The sequence below is a fragment of the Odocoileus virginianus genome, chromosome 17 (genome assembly GCF_023699985.2).
Source record: "Odocoileus virginianus isolate 20LAN1187 ecotype Illinois chromosome 17, Ovbor_1.2, whole genome shotgun sequence".
Classification (NCBI taxonomy): Eukaryota; Metazoa; Chordata; class Mammalia; order Artiodactyla; family Cervidae; genus Odocoileus; species Odocoileus virginianus.
The window spans coordinates 22924527-22937713 of NC_069690.1; the positions used below are offsets into that span (position 1 = coordinate 22924527).

At 41.2% G+C, this 13187-nt stretch overlaps 1 protein-coding gene across 1 annotated transcript; it reads right to left on the bottom strand.

Annotated features, from left to right (window-relative positions):
• Positions 1–6218: 6218 nt before the first annotated feature.
• On the bottom strand, positions 6219–7598 carry LOC110150331 (olfactory receptor-like protein DTMT). The gene has a single exon (XM_020913258.2). The coding sequence runs from the start codon at positions 7557–7559 to the stop codon at positions 6615–6617; it is 945 nt and encodes a 314-aa protein (XP_020768917.2). The 5' UTR covers positions 7560–7598; the 3' UTR covers positions 6219–6614.
• Between the last annotated feature and the right edge of the window lie 5589 nt (positions 7599–13187).

A 13187-nucleotide genomic window follows, 5' to 3' on the forward strand; every position in this document is an offset into this window, starting at 1 on the left:
CATACCAAACAGAAAAATCATTTGTAGGCACACTGTGAATCTGAAATAAGAATTTTACAGTAGAACAATGAAGCTAATATATAACATAGAATATCATCAGGACTGGGAGAAAGAAAAATTTTATTACAAAGTAATTAAAAACACTATGACACTAGCAATATAAAGGGATATATTGCTTTAAAAAGGATTGCATTTAATTTTTTTAATTCTGTCATCAAAAAATACCATTAAGAGTGAAAATACAACAATATATTTACAACACATATAACACACATGGTAATCTAGAGCAGTCTTTAAATTATTATATCCAGAATAAAGAACTCCTATTAATCAATAAGAAAAGGAAAATTTAACAGAAATGTTAGAACTGGAGATGAAACAACAGACTGGTTCTGGACATTAGAAGAGTTAGAACTGGACATGGAAGAACAGTTCAGTTCAGTTCAATCACTCAGTCATGTCCAACTCTTTGCAACCCCATGGACTGTAGCATGCCAGGCTTCCCTGTCCATCACCAACTCCTGGAGCTTGCTCAAGCTCACGTCCAACAAGTCGGTGATGCCATCCAACCATCTCATCCTCTGTTGTCTCCTTCTCCTCCTGCCTTCAATCTTTCAAAAGCATCAGGGTCTTTTCCAATGAGTCAGTTCTTTTCCACTGAGAACCCCATGGAACAGACTAGTTCCAAATCGGGAAAAGAGTACATCAAGACTGTATATTGTCACCCAGCTTATTTAACTTATATGCAGAGTACATCATGCAAAATGCCAGGCTGGATGAAGCACAAGCTGGAATCAAGATAGCCAGGAGAAATATCAATAACTTCAGATACTCAGATGACACCTCTTTTATGGCAGAAAGCGAAGAAGAACTAAAGAGCCTCTTGATGAAAGTGAAAGAGGAGAGTGAAAAAGTTGGCTTAAAAGTCAGCATTCAAAAAACTAAGATCACGGCATCTGGTCCCATCACTTTATGGCAAATAGATGGGGAAGCAATGGAAACAGAGACAGACTTTATTTGGGGGGGGGGGTCATCAAAATCACTGCAGCTGGTGATTGCAGCCATGAAATTAAAAGATGCTTGCTCCTTGGAAGAAAAGATATGACCAACCTAGACAGCAAATTAGAAAGCAAAGACATTACTTCGCTAACAAAGGTCTATCTAGTCAAAGCTATGGTTTTTCCAGTAGTCATGTATGGATATGAGAGTTGGACTATAAAGAAAACTGAGCGCCAAAGAATTGATGCTTTTGAACTGTGGTGTTGGAAAAGACACTTGAGAGCCCCTTGGACTGAAAGGAGATCCAACCAGTCCATCCTAAAGGAAATCAGTCCAGAATATTCATTGGAAGGACTGATGCTGAAGCTGAAACTCCAATACTTTGGTCACTTGATGTGAAAAACTGACTCATTGGAAAAGACCCTGATGCTGTTGAAAGATTGAAGATTGAAGGCAGGAGGAGAAGGGGACAACAGAGGATGAGAGAGTTGGATTGAATCAGTGACTTGATGGACATGAGTTTGAGCAAGCTCTGGCAGTTGGTGATGGACAGGGAAGCCTGGTGTGCTGCAGTCCATGGGGTCACAAAGAGTTGGACATGACTGAGCGAATGAACTGAACGGAACAGAACAGAAATATTAACAAAAGGTTTGAACAGATGTTTTACAAAAGAGAATATCTGAAAAAAAAGAGAGAGAGAATACCTGAATGACCAGTAAGCACATGTAAAGATACTCAATTTCATTAGATATCAGAGAAGTACAGAAAAGAAACACCACTAAGCACTCACCATAGTAATTAATCAAAAAATAGTCAATATTATTGTTGGTAAAGATGTGAAGATACTAAACTCTCAGACACTGCTTCTAAGTGTGTATCTGGTATGATTGCTTTGGAAATACCTTTGGTAATATCTACTATTAGAACATAGGTCCCTTGATGGCTCAGTTGGTAAAGAGTCTGCCTGCAATGCAGGAGACCCAGTTTTGATCCCTGGGTTGGGAAGATCCCCGGAGGAGGAAATGGCAACCCACACCAGTTTTCTTGCTTGGAGAATCCCACGGACAGAGAAGCTTGGCAGGCTATTGTCCATGGGGTTGCAAGAGTCAGACACGACCGAGCTACTAAACCTATGAACAATTTTACTCCTAGGTATTTACCCAAAAGAAATAAAGTGAAATTCGTGTCCGACTCTTTGCGACCCCATGGATTATAGAGTCCATGGAATTCTCCAGGCCAGAATAATGGAGTGGGTAGCTGTTCCCTTCCCCAGTGCATCTTCCTGACCCAATCAAACCGGGTCTCCTGTATTGCAGCAAATTCTTTACCAACTGAGCTACCAGGGAACCCAAAAGAAATATGTACACATATGCAAGAAAAGACATATACAAAAATATCCATAGTAGCATTATTTGTAAGAGTTACTCAGAAATCAAAAAGAACACATTACCAACACAATTGTATGGATGTATCCCAAAACATTATACTGATCAAAAGACCACAAAAAAAAAAATACAAGGGAGGATATACTATATCATTTTCATTTATATGAAATTCAAAAACAGACAATCTAATCTGTAGTGATAGAAAACAGATCAGTAGATGACTGGGTCAGAGGCTAGATGACTGATTGCTAAGGATCAGAAGGGAATGGTGGGGTGACAAATATTTTAGATTTGGACTAGAATTGAGGTCACCTGAGTGCTTACATTTGTCAAAACTCTTTGAGCAATACACTTAAAAGGGTGCATTTTATTGTATGTATACTTTTCTTTCAACAAAAATTATCTTCAAAATACATGTGGTTCTGAGCAAGGAAAGTTATCAGGGATAAAGAGAGGCATTACATAATGGTAAAGAGTCATAACAATCTTAAAATGTATGCACCCAACAAAAGGGCATCAAAATGTGTGAGGCAAAAAACTGAAAGAAAAAGTAGATGAATCCACTCTTATAACTGGAGACTTCAACACCCCTCCCTCAACATCCCTCCAGAAATGGACAGATCCAGCAGGCATAAAATCAGTAGGAACACAGCTGAACTTGATCAATATCATCAACCAGCTGGCTACAACAGGCATCTAAAGACTACTTCATCCAACAACAGCAGATTATACATTTTTCCCAAGTTCGTATGGAATATTTACCAAGGTTTACAATATTCTAAGCCACAATACACACTTCAAAAATTTTAAAGGATATGTGTCCAACAATGTCTGTTCATGGACTACAGAGGAATTAAACTAGAAACCAACAACTAAAAGCTAGAAAATCCCAAAATATTTGGCAATTGAACACACATTTCTAGATAACACAGGAGTCAAAGAAGATGCTGCTTCTGCTGCTAAGTCGCTTCAGTCGTATCCGACTCTGTGCAACCCCATAGACAGCAGCCCATCAGGCTCCTCCGTCCACGGGATTTTCCAGGCAAGAGTACTGAAATGGGGTGCCATTGCCTTGTCTGTCCAAGAAGATAACTCAAGATAAATTTTAAAGTATTTTGAAATAAATAAAGCACAATGTATCAAAAACAGAACTTCGAGAGAAGTTTAAAGTACTGAATGCTTATGTTAGAAAAGAAGAAAGATCTAAAATCAATAATCTAAGCTTTCACCTTAGGAAACTAGAAAAAGAAGGGCAAGCTAAGTTCGACATATGCAGAAAAAATAAATAATAAAACTTAGATGTCAATGAAATTGAAAATAGGAAATCAAGAGAAAATCGATGAAATAAAAACTGATTTTAATAAAGAGATCTGTAAAAATGGTAACCCCCTAGACAAGCTAACTAAGAAAAAAAAAAAAGGACACAATTTACTTATTGAGAGAAACATCATTACAGATCCTCTGGACATTAAAAGGACAATAACAGAATGCCACAAATAACTCTATGCCCACAAATTTGATAACCTCAGTGAAAAATACTAATTTCTTGAAAGACACAATTGGCAAAAACTCACACAAGAAAAACTAGATGGTTTCACAGGTAAATTCCATCAAAACTTAATAAAGAAGAATTAACACCTATCCTTCTGAAAAACTGAAGAGGCAGAAGCACTTCAAAACTCCTTTCATGAGGCTATCATTACCCTGATTTCAAGACCAGAGAAGGACACTACAAGAAATAAAACTGAATGCCAACATCCCTGATAAATATAGATGCAAAATTGTCAACAAAACATTAGCAAACTGAATTCAACTGCAAATTTAAAAGATCATATAATGTGATCAAGTGGAAATAACCCCTGGGTTTATTCATTCTGATTCCATCTCAAACTAAAGCTTCTGCACAGGAAGTAAAACCATCAGTAGAGTGTGTGCAAATCATCATCTTTACAAGGAGTAAATGTAGAAAATTTATAAGAATCTTCTACAACTCAAAATCAAAAAATGAATAATCCTGGACTTCCCTGGTGGTCCATGGGCTAAGGCTTCATGCTCCCAATGCAGAGGGTCTGTGTTGGGTACCTGTTCAAGACCCCATATTCAGCCACTGACTTCGCATGCCACAACTGAAAGGACCCAAAACTAAGACCTGGCGCAGTCAAATAAAATTTAAAAAACAAATAATCCTACTAAAAAATGGGCAAAGGACTTGAAGAGATGTTTCTCCGAAGAAGACATGCAAATGGCTGCTACATATATGAAAAGGTGCTCAACATCACTAATCACCAAGGAAATGCAGATCGAAATATATTGAGATAAAACCACAGATGTGTTGAGATGGATGCTACTTTTTTAAAAGATAACAAATGTTGGAGAAGATGTGGAGAAATTGGAACCATTATATACTATTAGCTATATATCCAAAGGAAGTGAATTCAGGACGTCAAAGTGATATCTGCATCCCCATATTTATTGCAGCATTATTCACAATAGCCAAGATTTGGAATCAACTCAAAGGTCCGTCAACAGATGAATGGACTTTTTTAATGCGTATACACATACAATGGACTATTATTCAGCACTTAAAACAAGAAAGTAATTCTGCCACTTGTGAGACTATGGATGAAACTAGAGGACTTTATGGTAAGTGAACCTGCTGAGCCATTGGGAAAGCCCATAAGGTGTGTTGGTCAATTCCAAATAAGTAAGAGGAGAAGAGTGAGGCTGGGAACTAGACTCTGGCTTCCTTCCCCATACCTGAGGGAATCACTTTTAGGACACCAGCTATGAGTTAGTTCTCAGGTAAACACAAACTAAACTACTGTAGCAAAGAAAATAAAAAGTTCACTTGAGGCTCAGGTCGGGTCAAAAAGACAAAAGAGTCATGAAAATAAATGAGAGGAGAAAAGGTTAAGAGAGAGATTAATGTGAACCTTTGCTGAAGATGATGTAAGAATCTATATTCAATAATGAAAAGCTTCTTTTAGCAGAGGAGTGAGAATTTTGAGTTTTGACCTGAGAGGACAGAGTATTATTTAAAGCAGAGTTTGGGTTTTTAAAAATAAACACACAATAGATTGTAAGGCGAGTGCAGAGAAAAAGAGAGTGAGCCTCGCAGTCAGGTAAGAAAAGGAAATCTAATAGAGGGAAAAGAGAGGGTGACTGGTTCTTAAGGAGAACCAGCATCCTCCCTTTCTGATGGAGTCCTTCTTATACCCCACCAACGAAAAATTCTCTGAAGGGATGGTCGCGTAGCCAGAGGTCTGGAATCTGGTGATTTTGCAGCTTTGAGAAGATAGGTGCTAGTGAGATAACAGGAAGCCATTAGGGCAATTTGGTCAGTCTCACAGATGACTGTGATTTTTATTCTTTGTTTATGAGGTCGACTTAACAAGCCATCTTGTCAATGAGACGCCTTGTGGGACCTATCATAAATTAGCTGTTTAATAACTTCAGACAAAGATCAAGTAAAACTTTTTAAATGATGCTTATCAGAATTACTTTGGAAAATGAAGAGAAAGCCCTTGCCTGCAGGTCACTGACATCCCCTTTTTAGTCCAGCTGTTAGTAGCCACACGTTCAGGGAAACAAACTCACTCAGAAGGACAATGCAGATAGTGGAGTGCAGTTTATTACACCTGCGGGCAGAGTCTCCTCTTAGCCAAGGACCCAGATCAGTTTTTGTGAAAACCCAAGTGTACAAGCTCAAACCCACCTCCTCAAATTCCCTGAAACTAGCCAGAACAAAGGAAAAGAAAGATACAATCAAAGTTAACCCCTGATTCATTTGCCCTAAGCCTAGGTAGTTAACAATGGACAATTATCAATAGGTCCGTGGTCATACCCCAATAAGCATAATAGAATGCATGATTCTATTCAGTTACACAGATAATTAGGGTATTCTTTGGAGAGCCGAGGTACAAGTCCTGGGGCTCTTCCTTCTGGGGAGTCTGGTTTTCCAGCTGGTTTGTCATTTGCGTAGACACTAGGCATAGAGCTTAAAGTCCACAGTCCAGCCCAAGATGGAGTCCTGCTTTCAAGACAGAGCCTGTTCTATCTGTTTCCTCCTTCACAGCTACGTATCTCCACTTTAGCTTTTACTTTTGGCAATTTCTCCCTATGTAATTTAACCAAAAGACCATTGGGTGAAAAATAAGTCTGAGTTAATATCCCAATTTTAGTGTCAATATACCTACTGAATAAAATTGTGTAGAAATCTCAACTCTGCCATCACAGAGAAAAGTGAGCTTTCTTTTTGTAAAAAACTCTTCCCAGGGCTCCCTTCATGTCTCTGTTCCTCAGGCTGTAGATGAAGGGGTTCAGCATGGGGGTCACCACCGTGTACATCATAGCCATCACAGCCTCCTTAACAGTAGAATTATTAGCTGATGGGCACAAGTAGAGACCAATAACTGTCCCGTAAAACAGGGACACCACAGTGAGGTGGGAGCCGCAGGTGGAGAAGGCCTTGCGGATACCCCTCGCAGAAGGGACCTTGAGGATGGAGGACACGATTCGAGTGTAGGACGTGATGATGAGTAGAAAGGGGATCACAAGAATGAGCCCTCCCGTGATAAATATCACCAGCTCATTAACCCGAGTGTCAGAGCAGGACAGCTTCAGCAGAGCAGACATGTCACAGAAAAAGTGGGGGATCACATTGTCTGCACAAAAGTGCAGCCTGGCCATGAGCAGGGTGTGCACCATAGCATGGAATGTGGTGAGTACCCAGGACAGCACCACCAGGAAGAGACAGAGCCTGGGGCTCATGACGGTGGTGTAGTGCAGGGGGAAGCAGATGGCCACGTAGCGGTCATAGGCCATGGCCACGAGGAGGAAGCTCTCCAGGTCTGCAAAAAACAGGAAGAAGTACATTTGTGTCAGGCAGCCAGCATAAGAGATGGACGGGACATGGCTCTGCATGTCCTGTAGCAATCTGGGCATTGTGACAGAGGAGAAGCAGAGGTCAGAGAAAGACAGGTTACTGAGAAACAAATACATGGGTGTGTGGAGGTGGGGGTCCAGTCGAATCAGGAACATTATGAGGAGGTTCCCCAGGACGGTGGTAACGTACATGACCAGGAACAGAGTGTAGAACAGGTCATGATGCTCTGGCTCAATCGGCAGACCCAGGAGGAGGAACTCTGAGATGATAGTTTGATTTCTTCCTGTCATGCTCTGTGTTCAGTATCTTTAGGAGAAAATGATGGTGTCCATTAAACACCTGAATAAAAATGAACATTATGTCTGTTAGTTGGTGGTCAATGATTGATTTCACCATCGTTATCTGTAACAACACTTTGTAACCAGAAATACACTATGTCTCCAAATCCAAGTCACTTTTCAGACATTTCCTTCATTCCTCATCAATTAGCATGTAAAAGAATATTAACTCTAATTTCCCTTCTAAAACACTCTCATCCTCTATATTCTATGTGCTCACATTGGTTCTCCTGGTAGTTTCCTTACCATTCATTCCCAGTCACTTTGATTGGTTTCTTCTCCCTTCTCCTATATATTGGTGTTTTCTTGGTTTTTTTCCCTAAATACTGTTCTCATAATTTTATATCTACAGCCCTGGAAGAACTCACATATTTCTTTGGCATCCATTACCATCTAAAGCTCACCTTATATCACCTTCATCAATTACTTGTGATTATGTTCCCCATGGAATATCATAAGCCTCTTCAGCCATCCACAGATCCCATGTGAAACTCATAAGCCCACCCTGCCCTTTTCCCAATCCACACCTTCAGGTCTATCATACTTCAGTAAAAGAAGTCCAGGCCCAAGATAGAAACCTAGGAATTTTCTTTCAGTCTCTCCTTTCTGTCATTATCAGGACCCACCCAATCAAGTGCTATAGATTCTCCCACTCAATTCTCTAATTCATCCACTACTATCCCAACCCTCACTACCCTGGACCAGGCCAACATTATAACTTGTCTGTGTTACTTAACAGCCTCTTTATCTCCCTGCTTCCATACTTACTCCCCTTCAATCTCTTTACACCGTGGCATTCCAAGATAAAAATCGGATCATTATTCTCATAAGGTCCATGGATTCTCACTGCTCTTTCAAAGGCCAAAAGGCACTTCATGATCTGACCCTTGCCTCCACATCTTCATCCCGTCTCATTATGACACACACACCCTACTCTAGCCAAGGCTGCGCTTAAAAGTCACAGTTTCTTGCTCCATCCTTTTGCACTTGCTGTCCTCCTGCCTAGCACCTTCCTCCCTTGGCTCCCTCTTCACCTGGCTTGCCTGTATTTATCCATCAGGCATACTACACGCCACCGGAAAATTGAATATTTCCTGCCATATCAGTAAACAAGGATGTCACAGTCATCAGTAATTCCAGCACTCCAGGGCACTCAGAAAGGAAAACAATACCTGTGACCTGGCAGCCATCAGGCTTCAGCCACTCCCTACGGTGAGCACTGAAGAACTCAACGTGTGAAAAATCACAGGACACTGGGTATCCATGTAGCTAAGATGCATAAGAAAGGAATGATTTCCGTGAGCCCAGATTCTTGCATCTTCCCATACATGGAAAAGTTCTAAATTCCTTAACTTGAGACAGCTGGTTTTCTTTAATTCACAAAAACACTTTTTTATTTAAAAATTATTTTTGGCTGTGCTGAGTCTTCGTTGCTGCATAGGCTTTTCTCTAGTTGCAGGGAACAGGGGCTACTACTTCCTAGCTGTGGTGCACGGGTTTCTCACTGCGGTGGCTTCTCCTGTTGTGGAGCACAGACCCTAGGAGCACTGGCTTCAGTCGCTGCAGCCCGTGGACTCAGTAGTTGCGACTCCCCGGCTCTAGAGCACAGGCTCAGTAGTTGTGGCACACCATCTTAGTTGCTCTGTGACATGTGGGATCTTCCCGGATCAGAGACAGAGCCTGTGTCTCCTGCATTGGCAGGCAGATTCTTTATTATTGAGCTGTCAGGGAACATTTAACAGGAGGATTCCTGCATGCTGTTTTCTATTTCTCATAAATCCTCTGTTCCTTATCAGTTCCTATTCCGGGAACAAGTAGAACTTCATGCAGCTCTCAGGACTGAGATCATGAGAAACGGTATCTGCTTGGATTCCTTTCAGTAACTCCCTTCAGTGACTCTTTTCTGCATCAGCGACCTTGTATGTATTAGACTATCCATATTGTGACTATTGATAAAATTTCATCCTGTGTAATAGCTGAGTAATCATCCTACTGAAGATATATAAGCCTGCATTTCTGCTAATAAAATACCCTTGCTCCATCAGAGCTTGGGTCCCCGTGTCTTTCTTTCTTCCTTTCTTTCTTTCTCTTTCTCTCTCTCCCCCTCTCCAGCTCTCTTTCACTTTCTTATCGTCGACTCCAGACCACCAGGTTCTGGTCCATTAAAGGACCCCAACACTGAGCCACCAGAGAAGCCCTACAAAAATACTTTTGATGCTCAGACTACCTGCTCTTTGCTGCAAACTTCTATATAACCTCTTTTTCCTGATCCCCGCCTCCTCGGAGCAGCTCTCTCAGGATTGCTTGAGATGCTGTCTCCCGGGCCTGAAGCCCTAAAAATTCCCACCAAATAAAACGTAATTCAATTTTTAGGTTGTGACTATTTTTAAGTCAGCACCATTTACTCAGCTAAACCCTCCTGCCACCCCAGACCAGGTAAGAACTGAGTGCTTTGTTTCCACAGCATCCTGCGCTTGTTCCATAGCACACAATGCCCAGGGATGTTATTTGTTTACAGCTGTCTTCCCCACCAGATTGTAAATCCCATGCAGGCAAGGCCATATATGCCTCCATGACTGCAGCAGTGCCGGCATCCGGAATAATGCCTGTCTGTAGCCAATGTTTCATTTTTTAAAATACTTACTGGCCGTACTTCAGGATGAGACATGCATTCCTCCAACTTTAAAGACAGAAAACTCCTGTTATTTTAGAATATCTACTCCTACTTAATCCTCTCAGAACAAAAGCTCACTAGTTTTTGACACTTTTTTTTACAGAATGCCTGGATGTAACCTCAAACTCATGGAAGTATTAGACTATCCCAACCACACTACTCTTTTTTCTTTTAAACTTTTTATTTTGTTTTGGGGTATAACTGATTGATTTGGCTTCCCTGATGGCTCAGATAGTAAAGAATCCACCTGCAATGTGAGAGACCTGGGTTCAATCCCTTGGTTGTGAAGATCCCCTGGAGGAGGGCATGGCAATCCACCTCAGTATTCTTGCCTGGGGAATTCCCACGGACAGAGGAGCCTGGCAGGCAACAGTCCACGGGCTTGCAAAGTCGGACATGACTGAAGCGACTAAGCACAGCATAGCACTTAACCGATTAACAACCAATGTTGTGATAGTTTTAGCTGAACAGCGAAGGGACTCATCCATACATAACCATGTATCCATTCTCCCTCAAATCCCCCTCACATTCAGGCTACCACTGAGCAGAGTTCCATGACAACCACTATACTTTTTATCCTGAACAATCAGAATCTACACCCACACTGCATTCCTTCTATTGATATCCACAGGATTTAGGGATATCAATAATGAAAAAAAAATTAAAGCTGACAGATACATTCAGTAATCTGGGGAGAAAAGGAAAGAATATAGTTAATTTCTACCCCTGAGACCTCCTTCCATTTTTTTCCAGATACGATTGTGCCTCAGAGCTGAGAAAACTAAGGAGTGCTAGGAATATGTAAGTTCCATTCCTCAAAGAGGTCAATTCCAGATGCTGGAATTTCACCCTGCTGATGCTGTTTGAGACACATGAGTAATTTTTTATGTGGACTTAATGTGGTGGTTGGTGTTGCAGTAGGGGAAAGCATCAAGTTAGGCATTCTGCACCTGATTTTTCAGAATTTTGCTTCTCTGGAAAACCAGTGCTGCTCATCTCCTGTCTCAAGAATTATTAGAAATCACAAACCAGAGAGCTGGTACTTGCAGATACTGCCAAAGATCTGGGATAAGAGCACCAGTGGCTCCATTAGCAAGCAATGCCTCTCATCTTCAGCAGGTGAATTGGTGGTTCTCAGTCCTTGAAGCCCATAAGTATCACAAAGGGCAGTGCTTCTAAAAATTAATTTTACATATGAGTTACACAGGGGTCCTGTTAAATGCTGATTTTGATTTAGCAGGTTTGCTGTGGTCCCTAAATTCTGTATTTTATGAGCACAAATTTTACCTCCAGTGATTCCCAATTCTGTTGGTCTGTGGACCACGCTGTATTTAAAAGCATAGATTACTGCACCCTCCCCCAGTAAATATAAATCAGAACTTCTGGGGAGAGGGGTTTGCTACCTAAAACTCCTTGCTTGCATGCATGCTAAGTCACTTCAGTCTGACTCTTTGTGACCCTATGGATTGTAGCCCTCCAGGCTCCTCTGTTCATGGGATTCTCCAGGCAAGAATCCTGGAGTGGGTTCCCATGCCCTTCTCCAGGGGATCTTCCCCACCCAAGGACCGAACTGGTGTCTCATATTGGCAGGTGGGTTGTTTACCACTAATACCACCTGGGACACCTAATGTTCCTTAAGTAATTCCAATATGTAGTCAAGGGTTAAGGACCTATCTTTGCATTAAATGCCTGCCCTGCAGAGATGTCTTCTTTTGAAAGAATACAATCTTATGAGATATATTACATAGTAATATTTCTACACTCTTATCATTAATAAAGACTAATGAAACTGGTGAACAGCAGTCAAATTATTTCTAGAATGTGGAGAAATCATGGGAGCTTGAGAGGTGAAGAGGAGGATCATCATACCTGAAAAACTCTGCTGGAGAACATCACACAACCTGGGAAATCAAGACCCTTAGGTTGGAAGGACCCTAAGTGACTAGCTCTCTCACAATCTGCCCAATTTACGCAGTGTGTGAGGGTGACTCCAGGACCTTGACCTGAGATCCTGCTCCCTTTATTCACTAGAGCATGTGAGATATCAGCCTCTGTACTCATCACCTGTGTCTGGAAACTCCCTTCTCACATCTCCCATTCTGCACATCCTTGGGCCTAAGGGGCCCTGGATCCCAGAGGAGTCTGGATCCTGGAAGAACTCATTAAAGAGAAAGCAATTACCTAGGACCTCTCTAGGACAAATGCTTTCAGGGTCCAGGAGTAGTGACTGATTACAATCACTGATCACACCTGACTATACTTTGGGGAAGGTGGGAATGAAGAAAAGCTCATATATGAAAGCTTAATCCCTGCTTATTTAAAGAATGGATAGTAGTCCTGGGGAGCCTACATTTTCAGAAGGGAAAAAAGATGGAGATGCCATAAAAAGCAGGGACCAGAATGCAAATATCCCAAATAGTTTAGGAGTCTAGTAAATCCCAGGGACAGAGGAACCTGGTGGGTTACAGTCCGTGGAATTGCAAAGAGGCAGGCACGACTTAGCGACTAAACCAACAGCAGAAGTTAGGAGTTTAGGCTTTATCCTGTGGACAAAAAGAAGCCAGTGGAATACCACCATGAAACATACTTTGCAAAGATTCCCAGGGTGGCAAAATAAGAAAATACATCAAAAATCTTACTACAAAATTAAGTCTATTTTTTTCCAGAAGCTTCCCATGGTCCCAACAACATTTATTGAATAGTCTCTCTTCTCTACTGATTTCAGGTCCCAAGTTTTCTATACACTTGGGTGTATTTTTATACTTTAAATTGTTATACTGTCCCCTCTATTCATGAGTCAGTACCATATTCTGCATGAATAAATATGCCTTCATAATACATATTTTAGTTTTTTAATGTCTGCCATTTCTGACACTCTTTCCTTCATGTGGTGGAGCCTAATTTCT

What these genes read in the sequence shown, in the direction of transcription:
- LOC110150331 (XM_020913258.2), bottom strand. Translation starts at nt 7,559, where the DNA reads ATGACAGGAAGAAATCAAACTATCATCTCAGAGTTCCTCCTCCTGGGT.